General features: G+C 39.1%; 2 protein-coding genes across 2 annotated transcripts; one reads left to right on the top strand and one right to left on the bottom strand.

Moving 5' to 3' along the window:
* The first annotated feature begins 327 nt into the window (after positions 1–327).
* Positions 328–12,111, top strand: LOC117295603 (cathepsin L-like). Its single transcript, XM_033778305.1, has 11 exons — positions 328–663; positions 2,875–2,982; positions 3,460–3,567; positions 3,913–3,994; positions 5,038–5,151; positions 5,971–6,222; positions 7,171–7,251; positions 9,031–9,150; positions 9,517–9,672; positions 10,376–10,449; positions 10,787–12,111. The coding sequence occupies exons 1-11, from the start codon at positions 442–444 to the stop codon at positions 10,859–10,861; spliced, it is 1,392 nt and encodes a 463-aa protein (XP_033634196.1). The 5' UTR covers positions 328–441; the 3' UTR covers positions 10,862–12,111.
* Positions 12,112–12,840: 729 nt separating this feature from the next.
* LOC117296319 (alcohol dehydrogenase-like) lies at positions 12,841–19,062 on the bottom strand. Its single transcript, XM_033779184.1, has 8 exons — positions 18,967–19,062; positions 18,206–18,326; positions 17,539–17,728; positions 16,407–16,567; positions 15,167–15,276; positions 14,478–14,666; positions 13,893–14,042; positions 12,841–13,319 (listed from the first exon to the last, which is right to left on the bottom strand). The coding sequence occupies exons 1-8, from the start codon at positions 19,060–19,062 to the stop codon at positions 13,191–13,193; spliced, it is 1,146 nt and encodes a 381-aa protein (XP_033635075.1). The 3' UTR covers positions 12,841–13,190.
* Between the last annotated feature and the right edge of the window lie 394 nt (positions 19,063–19,456).

The raw sequence follows: 19,456 nt of genomic DNA, 5'->3' as shown, positions 1-19,456 counted from the left end.
ACTGGCTATATTTACCTTAAAGTCACGTGATAATAACAGTCAGGTGACTAGTGAGTTTGGGCTGAACCATTTTACATGATTACCTTTATACTAGAAAATGTTGTACGATATTTGCTAAAATAATGCTTGATACTATAAAAATGTCTTTTTAAGTGCCGAAATATTTTTTGGTATACCAATTAAATTAATTTATAGAATATTATTTGTCAAAAATATGAAAAAAAATATCAAATTAAAGCTTTATGGAATGCTCTACTAATTCTTTTAGGGGTGCTGGTTTGGTTACAATCGATCAAAGCCAACAAAACACGAACGGTCTGTTATTATGTGGAACAATGGTATGATGATTTTAGCATAAATAGACACAATTTCCAAGGCTGTTCCTCGATCTTCGACAACAAGAAACGATCAACAGCAAATACGATCAACACCAACTTCATCATGAACTGTTTTTCCAACATGTTCCTGTTGTGTTTGTCAGTGTTTTTACTGGCCACCGCCTGTGAGGGTTTCGGAGGACGAAAAGCTGGAGGATTGACTTACGTCAACCCTGAAGATCTTGAGGTGCAAGCCTACGCCAATTTTGCAGTTGACGAAGTGAACAAGAGACGAAATGGCTTCTTCAAAGAAAAACTCGTGGAAGTTCGCCAGGCGCAGAGTCAGGTAATGTGAATTGTGAACCATGTGTAAACACAATGTGTTTACTGTTGAAGATTAGTGCAATTAATTGTTGTATCTGATATATTATTAGTTTACTATATTTTTATGTTTGTTTATTTATTGACGAGCATGACGAGACTTTAATCTGTTGCTAATCAAGATTTGAGTGAAATAAAGTGGCCATACAGATTTGTTTTGTGATGACGATTCACCCATAAAAGGGCCTCTAGTCCAGTGGCTTTAGCTCCTTGATTCACGAACTTAGCCCAGGGTTAGAAGGAGGGGCCACTCATAAACAATAGATTTGTAAAGATGTACGTTGACGTAGAACTTTGTAGGAAGTTTTTTTCTGCTAGACCATGGAACGACCCTCATCTTACATGTAGTTCAAGGACTAGACCCAGTTACTGGGGCGCTTGTACTCCCTTTTTTTGAAGAAGGAGAAGCGCTCCAGTAACTAGGTCTAAAGGACTAGGACTCGGGAGTAAAGAGGGGCCAACTGTGGCAGTGTGAAGTTAAAGAGCGGAAAACTTTCCTTTTCCTGCCACCACTTTTCAACTAATTTTTACAAAAAGGAATATTGCAATTAGGTAAATTAGAAACTATTTTATTTCAAAGTGGTTGAATGATACAGGAACTTTTCCTGTGGAATGGGATCCGGAAAAGTTTCCGTATGGCGCCACCACTTTTTCATTCGATATGAAATAATATAGTATCTCATTTACCTCAGTGAGATATCCTTTTTCGTAAAAATTAGTGAAAAAGTGGTGGCGCCATACGGAATGTTATCCTGGGATCCCAATGTTAGAATTGTCTTGACTTATGCATACATGTAGTTGTCCTGTAGAGAAAGTAAATAACTATTGTGTCACACTCCCATCCCAGCAGCCAGGAGTTGGGATGGGGTTGAGGGATCGGATCAGCTGACTTAGGCTGCTGGTAGATTGCCGAGGCAGATGGAGCATGGAGGTTGTCCATGGATGGAGCATAGGCACAGAGTAATTCATTCACCCGTTTTTCTGTGACAACAACCAAAATTCAAGAGAAACTTTAGAGAATTAAAAATCCCTTTAACTTTAGAGAAACTGTAGAAAATTAAAAATCCTTTCCACAGTCAGACTGTCTGATCCTATTATAGGTTTTCCCCGCTTCTGGTTTCCTCTTTCGTTTACAGGCAATGAATTCCAATTTGTGTGCAATCAAATTAAGAATAACTCATGGCTCCCAAAGTAAACAGGCACTTCAGTTATCAGAGCCGTTGCTGTGTTATTACATTTTACTTACAGTTTCATCCTGTGTTTCGTTTCAATTTTAACTTTTGTTTTCCTTTTGCTTTGTTTGAAATTGAGAGCTGAAGCTTGTTTGATTAAAAGAAACAAAAGCAATTTATGGCACAAACTCAAGATTTGAACTAAAGTGTTTTAAACAAAGATATTGAATTGACAAGCACAAGTCCACTGGACTTGTCTGTTTAAGAAGTTACTAGCCCATGCTAAAATCACTGGCCCCATCAGACCGGTGGACCAATTTAAATTTTGAGCCCTGAACCCCCCCCCCCCCCCCCCCACACACACACGCACACTTGTGAATCCCCAAAATCAAGGACTTCTCTTCGTTTTTCCAAATGTTTGGACTTTCTTTCAGCGTTGTCCTCATTGGCTTTGTACATGAAAGCAAAGTGAGGACGTTCTCACCCTGTCAAAACACCCACATCCATTTTGATACAATAATTCAAAATGCATCTTACATCATGAAGGCGCCCCTGTAGGCGTCAGGTTGTTTATTCGGGAAAGCCCCTTCGATTTATAATGTCATCAATGGGCGTTTTAATTGGTGGAGTATCAGAATGTAAGGGAACGTTAGCGGCCTGTGGAAGGATATTCAGTATGCAATTCAGAGCGTCGACGGCGCTCGAAAGGTTAAAGTCCTCAGTTTCAACAGGTAGACTTGGACTTGAACAACAGAGACTCAACTATACCACTGGTAGACATGTGAGTCACACACACGTACACACACAGGCATGTTTATGGTGCAGCCCGTGGACTCCAATTGTTTCAGACGTCCCCATTGGTTTTGTACACAAAATCTACCGAGGACTGTCCCGGTGTGACTTTTTCCCGGATCCCTTTTGTTATCAAAATGTGTCCTCGGTTATCAATAGTAGACATGCTCACACTGTGAGTAAACCAGTGTTTGTTTTAATGCATTTTGCAGGTTGTTATGGGTAAAATGTTGCACCTGAACGTGACCATCCAAAGTACCTTGTGCAAGAAGACTGACAACACCGAACTGGAAGACTGCAAGTTTAATCAGAATGCAAAGGTACACTAATTTTTACTAAATGCCTGTGTTTTTATCTGTGCTGTGAATCAAGTCCAGAGTATTAACCTTCCCCTCGCTACCTCTCCCTTAACTCCTTGTCTTTCACCACTGTCCCCCTCCCCTACAAAGAAACTTATTCAATGTATCCCTATGCAGCACTGCCAACTCTCCTCGACTGAGAATTCCCTAAAAAATACAAATCTTTACAAGTTTTGATTAGCAAATTTGAAAATATCCCTGAATATAGGAACGTTTCCCCTTTTATGTGAAACAGAATTTCAACCATCTCCTAGTTTGTTGTACAAAATCTCCCTGATTGCAAGATGCAAATGTTGCAGCTTTGCCTACCCCCATCCTCAATAAAATTCACTTTCACAAAATCCACACAGTTAATCTGTTCCACTATTGGTAGACAATCCCTCTGAATTTATTTGATGAGAATGTTGACACTGTCTTGTTTTTTCTTTAACTGAGCAGAAGGAACGTTGTTCTCTCCGTGTCTGGGTTCAGCCATTCTTGGAGCTAGGAGTGCCAGTCCCACCAACTCTTGAAGAGCCAATCATTTGCACCAAAGAATCCTCCAAGGTATTGATCATTTGCCTTAAACATCTGATTATTTAAAGGCAGTGTATACTTTTTTTTTCATTAGACCAGTATCCTCAGATCCCAACATAATATGCTTAAGATAACAAACCTGTAAATTGTTGAGCTCAATGTCATTGAAGTAGCAAGAAAAGAATGAAAGAAAAAAACATCCTTGTTGCACAAAATTGTGCTTCATCCTAAGTTGTTATGGTTATTAATTTTTTGAGTAATTACTAAAGGTGTTTTATCCTTCCTTTTGGAACTGCAAGATATTGGCAACACCTGTACATATTTATTAAGTAACATCAGCGTTGGACAGTTTGCTTTCTCTTTTTCTTACTCTAGATTTCAGAAAGTGATTCTCGCTTCCAGGAGTTTGAAGATTTCAGGGCAAAGTTTGAGCGAAAGTATGAAATAAACAGTGAAGGTACGCTACTGTATAAGAAGTTGCTCAACTTTAAGAGTTTGTTTTTATTTGTTATATTTTTTATATTATTTATACAGTAATTGAACAGATACAAACAGTCAGTTTGATCATACTTGTTGTTAATGGGACTGTAAACGAGTGGACATCAGTAGGCCAGACTGGTGGACAATGTAAGCTCCCTGTGGCAGGTAGTCTTTCACTATAACAAAATCCAACGCCCTATATTTACTCCTTGTGGCTTGTTAGTGCTGAGTTAGTGCTGAGTGGTTAAGAACACCCAACTCAAGTTGTGGTTTTCCTGGTCAGCAGAGTGATGGGTTCTGGTCCCGGTCATTAGACCTTACCTTAGGGCCTTTCTCAAACCTCGGCTTAGGCTCTGGCTCAGGCTCCGCGAGCTGATGTTCGTGCAATACACGCCGCTCCAAAATGCAGGTTAAAGGCCGAGCTGCATACACAAAGCGCAGAGCCTAAGCCTGCGCCAGAGGTCAAGCCGAGGTTCGAGAAAGGCCACGAGTGTTTTATCATAATTGATCTGTCCTTTTCATTGGACACTAGTCCTGTGTACTAGGACTGGTAGCGTTAAAGAACCTAGAACACTTATCATGGAAGAGTAGGATTGATCAACCCAGGTAATTCCGGGTAACATAGAAAGTACCAGAGTTAAAAGAATTCCTCAGGATTGCAAGCCACGGTGATTAAGTTCATGTGTTAGGCATCCTTGGTTTCATAACAAGAAATATACAAAACTCATATTGATAATAGTAATGAAAACTCTTTTACCTCTGAAACAAAAATTGAGAAAGCTGTATCTAAAATCCATTTAAAATAGTGCAACAGCTGGTAACTGCTGTCACAACACAAATTAAGGAATTCTCCTTTACTCACACAATGGATAAAGCCAAAATTTCACCGGTTTGTTCATTCAAGCAAACAGTAGATCACACAAAACACTGTTTGCAACTTTTTTGTCAGCTCTCTACCAATCTTGTATAGTACATTTACAAATTATAGACAACACCATGTTATGGTTTAATCTTCCTTAGAGTATGTGCAGAAATACTACATCTTCAGTGACAACATGGATACAGCAAAGACTTATAATGAGATGGAGCAGGGTACAGCCACCTATGGGGCCTCCAAGTTTGCTGACATGACTCGTAAGTATATCATCTGTCCTCTAAAAGAAAGAGGATGTTCTCTTTTATGGCATGAAGTGGACGAGCGGTCTAGTTCAATGGACCCAAGTGCAGTGTTGTCAGTAGCAGAGTGTGGGTTAGAATCCCTGTCATGACGCTTGTGCCTTAGAGCAAGGCACTTAGCCATAATTCATGTAATTGCTTTGAAAAAGTTGATAAGGAAGTGCATTCTGCTCTACCAACCAGACTCGTAGTGGATGATACCGATGCCTACATTCTTAGGGACTGTGAAAAGGGGGTAACCCTGTTTCAGCCCCAGGAGTAGGTGGCAATGTGCCAGTGGTGATCTAGATTGAGCGGTCAAATCAGTTAAGTGTGGCACTCACCTCGAAATGGCCTTGTGAGTTATCTTGTAAGAAAATTATAAATGAATAGTCATCATACAAACGAGGCAGAATTTGAAATTTTGCCTGGTGGTGAGGTTTTGAGGTAGTACCGTGTGTAAATCTCTTTTGGGTAGTGGTGGATCTGAGACCAGCGGTTATTCTCAGAACAACCACTACTTAAAAGTGATTTGTACATGGTGCTACCTCAAAAAACCTCACCTGGTAATACGACAGAGGCTTAATGACTTTAAAATGAAAATTGAAATACATCATTAGAAGATTACGTACATTCCTGTTCTCTCCTTTACCAGGTCTAAATTTCACAAAAAGCTAACATTAGACAGCCAAGGGCTAGATGGCTCAGTTGGTTGAGAAAATCTTACCTCAATCTTGTGAACTTCTTTGAGAGCAAAACGTTTTATTTAAACATGGCCTTACATAATTGTTTTGATAGCTGCTGAATTTAAGGAGAAGCACACCGGTCTGAGAGTGGATGCCAAGAAGCCTACCCCACACATGAGACAGGGCAAGCTACCCGCGTCAACCTCTCCGACCCCCGATAGCTTTGACTGGAGGACCAAGGGTGCCGTTACGCCAGTCAAGAACCAAGCATCCTGCGGATCGTGTTGGGCGTTCTCAACCACTGGAAACATCGAGGGACAATGGATGATCAAGAAGAAACACCTGCTGTCCCTGTCTGAGCAACGTAAGTTACTCCGAGACCAATGATTACGCCGTTATTTGATTTCAGTGAGGGCGATGTTTGACCTTTTGAAGCTATCTGCGAGGAGCCTGGTGTTATCATTTATGATTTAACTTTTTTTCTGACTTATTTGTTAGTGTGGCATTTTTTTAAACTTATTTATTTCTTCTTATATACGTATATCTTTTGTAACAAGAATTGCAATGACCATTCAAATTTTCTCAACAGAGATTTACTCAAAATGTAATGATATATGTATATATGTTTTTGTGATTAATTCTCCCTTGTGCTTCCAAGCTTGTTAGATCCATTAAGACAATTTGAATCCAGCCCTGTTCAAGTAATACACGGAACCATTAGGCTCTGCCCATGGGGCCTGTGTGAGCGAGAACGCGTGAGCCTATCCAATGCCATTCTGCACAACTCTGCCGAGCGCGCCAAGCATACGTGCTCGCAGGTTGGACTTTATAATGTCGGACTTTTGGTTGTGCAATGAGAGGTGATTGGTCAATATGCAATGGGGCAGAGCTTAATGGATCCGTCTTGTCATCCCCAATTTTTACCTAGTCAGTTTCCCTTGTGATTTGTTATTTGATATTTGATATTTGAAAATAAAAAATGATCCCCTGCTGCTGCTATCCTAAACTATGGTGTGATCCCTAGCTACTTGGCAGTTTTAGGTTGAACGACATCTGACTGGATCGGATGGCACCCCGAAAAAAAAGATATTGATAAAATACAGATAGCAGCGAAAAAGGGCTAGATAACTCAGTTGGCAGAGCACTGGCATGTTAAGAATTACTGACGAGAACACCGTTAGCTGAAATTATGAGTGAGCAATTCTATCTATGATAAAAAGCATCCATTATTCCAAAAATCTAATACTGATAAGAAGATAAAAACTGTAATTGTTGTCTAATTTTTTTTACTTATGTTTTCTTTCCATGACAGAGCTTGTAGATTGTGATAAGCTTGATAGTGGCTGTGAGGGTGGTTTGCCATCCAATGCCTATGAGTCCATCATCTCTATGGGTAAGTCTTATACAAATAACTTCAGGAGAGACCACAAACATGACTATTGAAAATCCTCAATCAGTAAAACCCTACGGATCTTCCATTTTTCACTTTCTGCCTGACAAGATTATATTCTCGGAATGGTTAGAATCGTTTCTCATTCACACTACTGCTGACAAGAAGAAACCCTGTCTTGACAAAGCCAAGATCTATGCTGTGTAACGTGATATGTCTTGATTGGCTTCTTTTCCTTAACCATGAGTCATTAAAGGCAAATCTGTGAGATAGTTAAAGTCACCTGGAAGTGGTATTTTTTCAAAATAAAGCTTTTGTCACTAATATATGTGTTTTGATGAGTGGAATGTGAATAAACAGTTAACTAAGGTTTTTACAAAATCAGTTCTTATGTTATTTACAAATTTAAGAGTAGACCCGACCCAAGAGGGCGCTGTTCGTGATGTCAATCGAGGGGCAGACTTTGCCTGTTATGTGTAGAGTAAACACAATTGCAAAGTACATGTACGGACCACGTCGTGAGTTTGTACATTAAAAAAAAAAAACTTTTTGAAATGTACCAATTCACAACTTGGACGTTCATGTACTTTGCACGTGTGTTTCCTATACGCATTGCAGGCAAAGTCTGCCTCGATTGACGTCACAAAAGGGGTATGCGGAGTCAGCCCCCAAACAACTTTATATATTTTTTAAACATATAAATCAAGACAAACAATTACTAAAAAAATTGTTTTATTGTTCGTAAGCATATACTCTTATGTTTGAAAGAAAAAAAATTCTATTTCCAGGTGACTGTAATCTACTTTTACTCTAATTTCATTGGTATTGAAACTGAATGTGAAACTGAAAGACATAAAGTATTTGAGGAAAGATGACAAGTTGGAAGTGGTCAAGTCAATAGAAGTTTGCCCTGTAGAGAATTAGAAAACAGTTGCCATATTAAATGGTTAATGCTGTTCTGATGACTGCTCGGAAGAATTAAATTTTAGAAGACCAGCAGTAGTTTGATAAGAGGTTCAAACACGGATAACCTTAGACAACATTAGGCTAACCTCAAGTTACCGTTTGTGTCATTTTGATTCTTTTTCTTCTGTTGTTTTTCTTTGTTGTGATTTCTTGACTATTTGATTGCTGATTTTGTGTTTGTTTCAGGCATATTATTCTTCCTACTTTAGTCTGCTTTCCAAATTGTTTGCCCTTCAAAAAGTCAGAAAATAAATGTGTTCAAAATAATGCTTGAAAAGTCCTTTAGAGCCTACACCCTGTGTAGGTCAGCCATTGTCTTGATTAAATGTTTCTATTTTTTTCCAAGGACCAAATTATATCATGTCTGGTTTGCTCATGAATCTTTGTCCCTGTGTGCTTGTTTTCCATTTCCTTCCCTGTTTCTCCCCTTATTCGTCCAGTTTTACATTGACTTAAGTATTTGTAAGGTCTTGTTAATGAATTTCGCTTTACTCCTTTTAATTGTAGTTTATTGAAAGTCGTTTGATATGTACATACATACATATAAATATTGATCCATTGCAGAATAATTAGCATAAACAATAATAGTTTATTATTGAGATACGGTAATTTGTTTAGTCTTATTATTGGTTGTTATTTAAATGTATTAAATTATTTTATTTATCTAATTAAATCCTTGGCATACATGGCCTCCATGTAATATCAGGCCTTAGTCGTATCTATCTGCAACTCCATTAATTTTTTTTCTATTAATTACTCTTCACATTTACATGTCATACTTTGTTAAAATTGCTGGTTTCGTTGTGATTTCTGTAGGCGGTCTAGAGCCTGAGAGTCAGTACAAGTACAAGGGAGTTGATGAGAAGTGTGAACTGGACAAGGCTGACATTAAGGTCTACATCAATGGGTCGGTCAATATCACTTCAGATGAATCCAGTAAGTGTACATCTTGGTCATGTTAAACCCGAGCGGGACAATGTTCGCCTCGGGTGCCCCCGAGAGTGTACAAAACCCATGAACCCACTTCATAGTGTGCAAAAAATGTTTTGTTATACCTTGGTAACATGATTATTCCTGTATGCATAGTCTGAAAAGGCTTCAGGCCTGAACTCAAAAACTAAAGTTACTTCAAAGGGGGCGGTTTCTCACAATTTTCAACCTATTAACAATTCTCCATTGTTTGCTACCAAGTTAGTTTTTATGCTAACAATTCTTTTGAGTAATTACCAATAGTGTCCAGTGTCTTTAAAAGAGTGTATTGGTTCGGGAGTTAATTTTAATTTGTGTGATTTTTTTTTGCAGAGATGACCACCTGGCTTCATAGCAATGGACCCATTTCTATCGGTATCAATGCAGCCATGATGCAGTTCTACATGGGTGGTGTTGCTCACCCCTTCAAGATCTTTTGCAACCCCGGCTCTCTGGATCATGGTGTGCTGATTGTTGGCTATGGAACAAGTAAGTTGAGGAATGCTTGCATGGGTAGTTGAATTACATTCATGTGTTTTGTTGACGTGTCTTGTTTGGCTTGATTTTGTGTCAACCCTTTCTCATAGAGACACTCAACCCTCGTTAATCAGAGCACTGCGAAGCCAGGTTCATACTTCCTTGGAATGCTTTGTGCGAGGCCAATTATCTTGCTTCAATTTGATAAATTATCTTGCTTCACCTTTTCACTTTTTGCATCACCAAAATTTGCATTGCATTCATATTTTGCAGAAAGTATGAACCAGACTATAAAGCCTGGCTTACTAAAAAGGTTCTGCTTATTAATGGCAGTATCACATGAGGAATGTATACCTCTAAGCTAGCGTGTCGAAGATGACAGACAAGATTTGAGAACATCTTGCTTTGTCAGGTTTGCTGGGCACTCCGAACGTCACATGGAGCTTGCAGTGCGTCGAACACTGGCTTGGCCAGCGGGTTGGAGCTGTGCTTTTGCATGCTTGACTGGAACATCTGGACTGAGATCACTAGGCAGGCTCAAGAAACTATGGATTCGATTTGATTGATCTGCTTATAAAAGGCACACTTTGATGTCCTGAATCAATTTTTTTCGGAGTGTTTCTTTGTTTTTAAAAGAGCTGATTTTGGCAGTTCCAGCAGTCATAACAAGAGTTGGCGGTATTGGTAATAATATGCATTACTTTTGGACTTACAGAAGCCGGAATCATTTGGGGAGAGAACCCATACTGGATCATCAAGAACAGCTGGGGACCAGACTGGGGTGTAGAGGTAAAACATAAACAAACTCAAAATATTTCTTTCTTAAAGTCTTATCATGTCCAAATAAATCCTAGCTGGTCACCCCTTTTAGCAGTGGTCATCGGCTATTCTATTGCCTTTATTGAAGTCTGCAACTTTTCTAGTGGAATTCCCTTTTTTTTGTATATGCTTATTTGTGCCTATCTTGAAAAAACACTACAAAACCATTTTAATTGTTTAATTACCTTTTTTGTGTGAAGTTACAGTTGCATGCCTGGCCTCAGCTGTCCTATTGTTTGATGCAACTTTCTAAATTTGTGTATTGTTCATTTTTTAATATCTGACTGTTTCCTCTTGATATTTTCAGGGTTATTACCTAGCCTACCGCGGTGATGGTGTGTGTGGATTGAACACCATGTGCACTTCCGCAGAGGTCGAATAAACACCGGGTTCACACAGCAACATTCTAGATGTGTGTGTTTTCAAGTCAGAGAGAGTGGAGACCTTTCTCTACGCTTAGAAAGCAGTCATACAGCCAATCCTAGTAGCTGCATTCACTAATACTTTAGATATATTTATGCAATTTGGTGATATTTTGAGTCATTTGGCCTGGTTCAATAATATTTGAATGGACTGTTCCATGCCACATGATGGAATTTTCAGGCAACCAAGGGTCGATTTCACAAAGAGTTAGGAGTAGACCTAAGAGATGTTGAAAACCTAAGGCTTGTTTTAAGTTAGGACGAGTAACTCTTCATAACTCGAGATAAGACTAGTCTTAACTATTTGTGAAATTAGTCCCTGTTCAACAAGTGCGAACCGCACAGGGAAAACTTTTCACATTTCAAATTGTTCACAATCTACTTTGAGTAAAGTCATTTTAAGAACATTTAACCAGGGCTGTAGCTTACAACCTAGTTTGTTGCTGTTATGAAGTAAACCAACAACCATTACTTCAGCAACAAAATGTCTCCAAATATCTCGGAAACATTCTATTATTGGTGTTTTATTGTTAAAATTAGTGTAATAAAATCTTTGTAATCAGAGTTGTAATTTTGTACTGATTTTTAATGGAAACTTTTTGCAGTTATATATGAAGATATTGCAAGAGGGTTTTTAAACTTCACTGAATATAATATATGCACTTTTATTTTAATAATGTATAAATGGAACTGCTGTGAGACATATCTTACAGTTGAGAAGAATAGTTTGACAATTAGTGCAAATGAATTGATGTTTTTCGTAATGGAATAAAGTAGACGGGTATTTGAAAATTAATTAGCATGGTCTTAATTCTTCTAGAGATGCAGCAATTATTGAGTTTATTATTTTTGATTTGACTATACATGTTTTTATTTAACCATGATTATTCATACTTGTTTGTTTTATTCGGAAAATGCAGCTGTCCAAAAATGGTAGAAAATACCTTGTCATGAATTCATTAAAAATTAAAAGACATTTCAATCTTACTGGAATGTTCTCCTCAATGTTAACTACATCAACATTCATGTTGTGACTAGGAAGCACGGGACTCAAATTCTTTGTTTAAATTGGTTTCACACGAAAAGGTGCACTTTTGTTCCCCAAAACCGACTGTGAGCCCCAACAGGAACATTATCATTCAAGATGTACAATACAAGTAAATCTTCCTCGGCAAAAGATTTAAAACGTTTTAAGTTGTAAATCTGAAAATCTTGTGTCATGATTTAATGAACATTGTGAGATCAACTTCCAATCTCTATGCATCTGAAAGTCTCTGATAATGCTGCAGGAATATATATATATTTAGTCATTGTATTACAATCGAAACATCTAATTTTGTTGAGTGTTATTATCTGGTGCAACTCTTTGACATTTGTCAAATTTGATAAAGAAAAATGTTAATACGCTTGGAAAGTTGGCGGAAATGCAAAGTTAAACGTTTGTCGTTGGAATCCACGATCGGAACTCGGCATGAGTAGTTGGTGCTCAAAGAGATCTACAAGTAGCTAGGCTAGCAAATGTACTGACCAAGAGCAGCTAAAAAATATAAAGCCGGCATCAGATGCAATTGTATCCGCCATGCAATATTGTCCGCTCCGGACACTTTTGCATATGCAATCGTGTCCGGGGTTATGCAAAAACCGTCCGGCGGACATGTACATGACAAAAGCGAGTGTGCATGCACTGAACCTACATAAATATACAGCATGAATATTCACGTATTTTATGATTGCAGCGAAAACCCAACGGCCGAACATTTCCCATGTCAGTTCATGACATGCACTTAGCTTGTAAAAAATGGCGAACGTGTTCTGTCGACAAAGGGGGTTTTATCTACAGCACGGGCGGACACAACTGCATATGCAAATGTATCCGGGCGGACACAATTGCATTATGCAGCAGAGTCCGGGCGGACACGATTGCATATGCAAAACCGTCCGGCGGCATTATTGCATGCAAATATGTCCTCCGGATAGTATTGCATAGAGGACATAATTGCACGCGACACCGGTCTGCCGCATATGATGCTGGTGTGCTTTATGGTATAATGTGCTTTATGGTATAACTACCAATTAGCTATAAAAGGAACTAAACTTTGAAAGCTACCTACGAAACCGCGACAACTATGTTGAAGCATCACTTGGGGTACAATTTTAGTATGCGCCACAAAAATAGATAAACCCATACAACTGAAACTACTTTAGTGACCAGTCATGCTCCAAATAAGGTGTCATTTTTTCTTTAAACTATTTGTGCGATAAAAATCAACGAACGGGTACTGATTGAGGCTAGCAGTCGTCACTCTCGCCGCACCGTAAAACGGCTCGCCCGGTCACCTTACCATCGATGAGTTGATGCATAACACTTTGGGCATCTACCAGGGGATGCACTGAATACGGGAGATTGGCGCACAAAGACTACGACCGGGAAACAAAAAAAAAACATTATTTTGGTGGTTTCATGCTTTCTTTGTTACATCATAAAAATAACTTCTATTCATTATAAAACAACTTTTTGAAGCTTCTTTGATGTAATTGGTCCACTCATTATGTCTTTTTTTACTCTATCCACAGCTAGTCCACATGAAATAAGTTTTGTACATGACTTTATAAAAGTGCAAATTAATTAGGTCCCGAAATGGTACTTTCTCATCAGTGATCATTAATTGGCCTAGGTCTGTTTGATCGGGGACATCAGCTTAGCAAAAAATAACAGTAACAACAGACAAACAAACAAACAAACAAACTCGCGAAAACGGTAATAGACCCAACATCTGACAGGTCTGATGGTGGAACCTTGTGAATATTTCATATAATGAATCAGCATTCCTTCATAATATTGGTTCTTTATTCCGTAGCTAGGGTGGTGAGCCTTAATTGGCAACCAGAACCAATACATTAGTTCAAAACGGAAAAAGGTTCATACAGGCCTAAATGGTTTGATGAAATGTGAGCAGGCAAATACACACTAACAAAACAAAAACAATTTACCGGCGTTTTTTCCAGCAGCTTCACGAGTTTTTTGAGCTGGACGAAGCTGCCGATTTTGATGCCGTGCATCTGGATCCGATGTAGGACCATATCAGGCAAAGGGAAGTCCGCCTGCCCGCCTAGGAGTCCACACACGTGGTACCGACCAAGCTTTATACAAACACAACGAAAGGTTTATTTGCATCAGTGAAATATGCAATCCTCGTGCTTTCTGTTTAGAATAAAGCTGATAAATTGTTTTATTTGTATCAAGACAGCAAATGAAATAAGGAAGCCTTCCGAATCTTACTTTTTTGTTTTACATTATTCATGCATGTTTTTAAACTAAACCCATAAAATATTAAAACATGGTGTATCAACATTATTATCAACAATACATTTACAACTTGTATGGTCCAGTAATCCATCATTTCATACTGATCATCCTTTGTCCTCACTACCTCACCTCTCTTATTGGTTCTTAGCCACCCAATTTGATTGGCTATAATTTCCCCGCTTTTTCTGGATAATGTCCGGTTTGGACCGAAAGCTAAGTAAGGCCATCTACCCTACTTTTTTTTTGTAAACATAACATAATACATGTACCATTCTCAAGGAGTTCTTTGCGACAATGAAAGTTTCTGAAAGTCCAACAAAATCCAAGACGAGATCAACTCCCTTTCCACTGACAGAGGTGGTTTTAACTCGCTGGACGCTTTCCTCGGTAGTCTGGTTCCGGGTTAGAATTGGAACAACGTCCTTGACGTCACTGGTGACTGCATCTAAGGACTCTTGCTGCAAAACATGAAAGAAAGATCATTTAGGGCGTGGTCATTAATTGACTTCTTCTTTTCAGTTGCACTTTCTCATCAGAACTTTTTTTAAACAGTTTCGCCAACATGCTAACTTTGCTTTCCTATAGCATGATTGAAAACAAATTAGAACGATTGTATTATGTACAACAGCTTTGCTAGCCTGTTGTCAATGCGTTCGTGGCTTGAACATCTTTCAATAGCGCTACTGGATAGATTCACACGCGACTCGCGTGGTCTCTGAATCCAGTCGCTTCACGGCTACGAAGAAGATGCAAATCCAATGCATTGACAACATACAGCTTTGGTCTTGTCCACTCTAGTTTGGTCTGTCTTAATTATAGTTGAGTAATCGAAATTCAGTTTGGATGATTAGTGGGTGGCCGATGTCTAATTTTCCTGCGAGACCGTTTTGGTTGTTTTAACGTAATGACTGTAGTGTATTTAGTTGAGATGTCTTCGCAATCTCCATGGTACACGTACCTTGACATCAGTACAAATGATCTGAGTTTCGGGTGGGTAGAGGGCTCTGGCAAAACGTACTCCCCACTGACCAAGACCACCGGCTCCAAAAACCACAACACAACAGTTGCCTAAAAGTGGATACAGAAAGGTATAAGACATAGCAAAACTTGGAAACATTTCACATCGTAATAAATCAACATTCGTAGGCAAGGCATCACGATCATTGGTTGCCAGAATATTGAGTGAAATTTAAAGACACTGGACACCTTTCGTAGTTGTCAGAGACCAGTCTCCTCACTTGGCCCATATCAACTATGCACAAAATAACAAACCTGTATATTTTTTAAACTTAATTGGTCTTCGAAGTTGCGAGATAATAATGAAAGAAAAATCACTCTTGTCACACGAAGTTGTGTGCTTTCAGATGCTTGATTCAGGGACCTTAAAATCTAATTCTGAGGTCTCGAAATCATCGAAAACCACTTTACTTCAGAGGGAGCCGTTTCTCACAATGTTTTATACTATCAACCGCTCTCCATTGCTCGTTAATAAATAAGGTTTTATGCTACTAATTATTTTGAGTAATTGCCAATAGTGTCCACTGCCTTTAAAGGGCCTTGTTCTTGTTTTGTTACACATCTTTAATTTAAAAGTTTTTATTTAAGCGTGACTTCGAGACCTCAACTATTTTACTGAGAAATTAATTCTTTCTCGAAAACCATGTTACTTCAGAGGGAGCCGTTTCTCTTTTTATACTAACAACAGCTCTCCATTGCTCGTTACCTTATAGTAAGTTGTTGTGCTAGCAATTATTTTGAGTAATTACCAACAGTGTCCAGTGCCTTCAAGGGCGACACTATAAAAACTCGCGGGTCAGAATCGGCCCGGAGTCTGGGTCCCGTGGAGCCTGACCCGTTTCTGTGTCAGTGTAAGACATAGAGCATTAGCTATAATGGTGTACAAGATCATAAATAACACCCTAGCCTTCTGGACAAGTCGTTGCATGTTTGTCGCAATAAGAGCGTTCATACTTGTCAATTCTGACCCCGGTGTTTTTAGATTGGCATCCTGCACCGTATAGCCTTTCAAGACAACAAGTGATGCCAATGGGGATCGTTGTTTTGAGTGTCTGTTAAATATTTTGAGAACATATGCATGTGAATACATAGGCTTCTTTCATAAATTAACTGTATCACTATCAGTTTTTACATAAACTGGGCGAAGTTTATTATTACCATTGGGTTAACAATCAAACTACCTTTGATTTCCATGGTTGACTTAACAAATTCCACCCCTTCGTCGACGGCATTAAATGCTGTCAGGCCACTGCATGGAAGTTGGCTAGCTATTGGTAGAGGGATGGACATCGGAAAGGTGACCAGGTACCTTACGTACGGCACAACAACATAGTCTGCAAAACTGTCATAACAAGACAAAACAATGGACAAGTATAATATATGGTAAGGACTTGCAAAGCCTGTTTGAAACAGCCATGTGATGAGAATAATACACCATGATGGGAATATAAATCGCTCAACTTGTCCTAGAGAAGTTTCTTTCGGAATTATGTGTAACAAAAATCTTCTTTGACAAGTTATAAACAAAATACATAGGTATGACGGCAATGTCGACTAATCGCATAACTGCTATAAACCAACGTCATGCTCATTCACTTAAAGGCAGTGTACACTATTGGTAATTGTCAAAGACCAATCTTCTCACTTGGTGTATCTTAACATATGCATAAAATAACAAACCTGTGAAAATTTGAGCTCAATTGGTCGTCGAAGTTGTGAGATATGAATGCAATAAAAAACACTCTTGTCACACGACGTTGTGTGCTTTCAGATGCTTGATTTCGAGACCTCAAATTGTAAACTTGAGGTCTCGAAATCAAATTCGTGGAAAATTACTCCTTTCCCAAAAACTACGTCACTTCAGAGGGAGCCGTTTCTCACAATGTTTTTTACTATCAACCTCTCCCCATTACTCGTTACCAAGTGAGGTTTTATGCTGATAATTATTTTGAATAATAACCAATAGTGTCCACTGCCTTTTAACCTCGTGGCGAATTTGAATGCACGCATGTTTAAACGGATTTCTGTTACGGTCGGGGTCTCGCTGTTGAAACCCGTTCGGGGTACAGTGTAAAATGGGGAGACAGCATAGTTTCACAATAAATCTGGAAATGTTTGTAGATGTATGTCCGTTAATTCTAAATAAAAGAGCCTACATTTTACTCAAAAAGCTGTGAGTTATGGATTTCGTTTTAGTTTGGACATCATATACGGTACCGAGCTAGCCTAAAGCCGAATCTGGAGCCGTTGTTTCGTAAAGGGCCAATCATTGACACGCAGCTATAAATAGTGCAAAGTGACAATGAGTTATACCCGCCATCTTGCGTCATCCCAAGATAGCTTGGTGGCACTTCATCACAAGAGTTGTTGTATCCATTAAGGCATGCGCGGCATGAGTTGCAGTAGAACCAGGGGTACGCGACCACTTTGTCTCCGAGCTTCAAATCACCGTCGTTGGTGGCGTTCTTACCCAAAGAGAACACGACTCCGCAAACTTCATGTCCTAAATAAAGCCGACAGAAGTCATGAGATTTTAAATGTGCTCAACACCTCAATGCATAATTTGGTTTGCGGTAAAAACAAAAAATGTGATGAGCTGTTGAAGAGCAATGTGCACATTCACGGGTTGTTGTTATATAATTATTGGTTTATTAAAAATATATGGGTCAAGATAGCAACAATGGGGCAAAGATACCAGATAACAATGATGACATACAAATTATGTTGATGCGTGGTATTTAAAATAACTGTATAATTTTGTTTTATTTTGGACACTAATTCGAGCAAACTCAACGATTATTCAAAGCAATTTAAATAAGCAGCGTCGATTAAAAATAGTCACAGGTGTGCACAAAAATAACAACTAATCGAATAGAACATTCGGTCTGGTTGCAACTTTGTTTTCTGTAACGGGAACCCGAATGCACTTTCGTAAAATACAGACATTTTAAAGATCATATCGAACTGAAGGCGATTTTACCTGGTACACATGGGTACTTGAAGCCTGGCCTGTCCAGATATCGCATTGTTTGTCCCTTGCTGAGGGTGTAACCTCCTTCCCAAAAATGGACGTCAGTGTGGCACACTCCACAGTAGGACACCTGTACCAATGAGAACGTCCCCCGGTTTTATTTTTAATTACATGTCTCAGTAACCCCGGACACGATTGCATAAGTAAAAGTGTCCGGAGCGGGCAATATTGCATATGCGGACACAATTGCATCTGACACCGTCACGCGCTGCCCTAGCTTTACATGTTTGTATGACTCAGATTGTGTCATTATAACTACTTGTCAAAATGCTACTTTTCATAGTTCTGGCTTGTTCAGCCAGCTTGGATGTTTAGCCCGGAACCAATTTAATGCCACTATCGTATTCTCGTCAAAACTGTAGCTGTGCTCCTTATGCTGGTCTGCAGGGAAGCACACTCCCCTAATAAAGTTCTAAATCAAGTGTCCACTGTACAAGCTAGTTGAAAGTATCCTGAAAGTTTTGTGGGGAAGTTTGAAAAAGCTTTCGACTTTAAACGCCATTTTCTCGTCCTGTTGTTACATTTTACTGGTATAAGAGTGCGCTTCCGTGCCCTAGATAATGCGTAGGGCCAAGACGAGGAGGGAGTCTATAGCGTGTTGGCACTATTTATGGCTATACCTGGTAGGACTTTAGGAGAACTTTACTGACATGTTTTTGTCTGTAAAAATAATATTATAAATTTTACCGTCACTCACTACTGGATTTTACCTTAACTACTGCACCGGCATCAGGGGCCTCTGGAATCGGTTCATTGTAGTGCAGTTTGAGCGGTTCGCCAGGCACGTCTACTCGTACACATCTCATGATGACTGAATGCATTCAAAAACTGCGTTGAACGGTGGAGTGTGTGACAAGAATAACGGGGTCACCGTAAAAAAAATGACCAACCCATGCAGACCTGGCCAAGGATAACTTTCCATTATCCATTCTATTTGGTGAGGTCGCGTGAACGAATGTGGAATTTATGGAAATGTCTGAATAATTTTTGGGTGAGAAAATAGAATTAGCTGTCGCAAACTGCCTCCCAACCAAATACAAACAATTGGCCTGACGTTTCGACTCTGAGGGCATGGGCAAGCCTATATAATGCGATTTTAATATAACTCGCAAAATTAGTTGTTGTTTGCAATTTATCAAAATAAAAAAACCTTACGGAACTTCAGTTTGGTAGCAATCACGCATCTTTAACGGACGCAGT

Source organism: Asterias rubens, chromosome 1 (genome assembly GCF_902459465.1).
Source record: "Asterias rubens chromosome 1, eAstRub1.3, whole genome shotgun sequence".
Classification (NCBI taxonomy): domain Eukaryota; kingdom Metazoa; phylum Echinodermata; class Asteroidea; order Forcipulatida; family Asteriidae; genus Asterias; species Asterias rubens.
The sequence above is the reverse complement of the archived record's forward strand: the minus strand, read 5'-3'. Positions and strand labels throughout refer to the sequence as shown.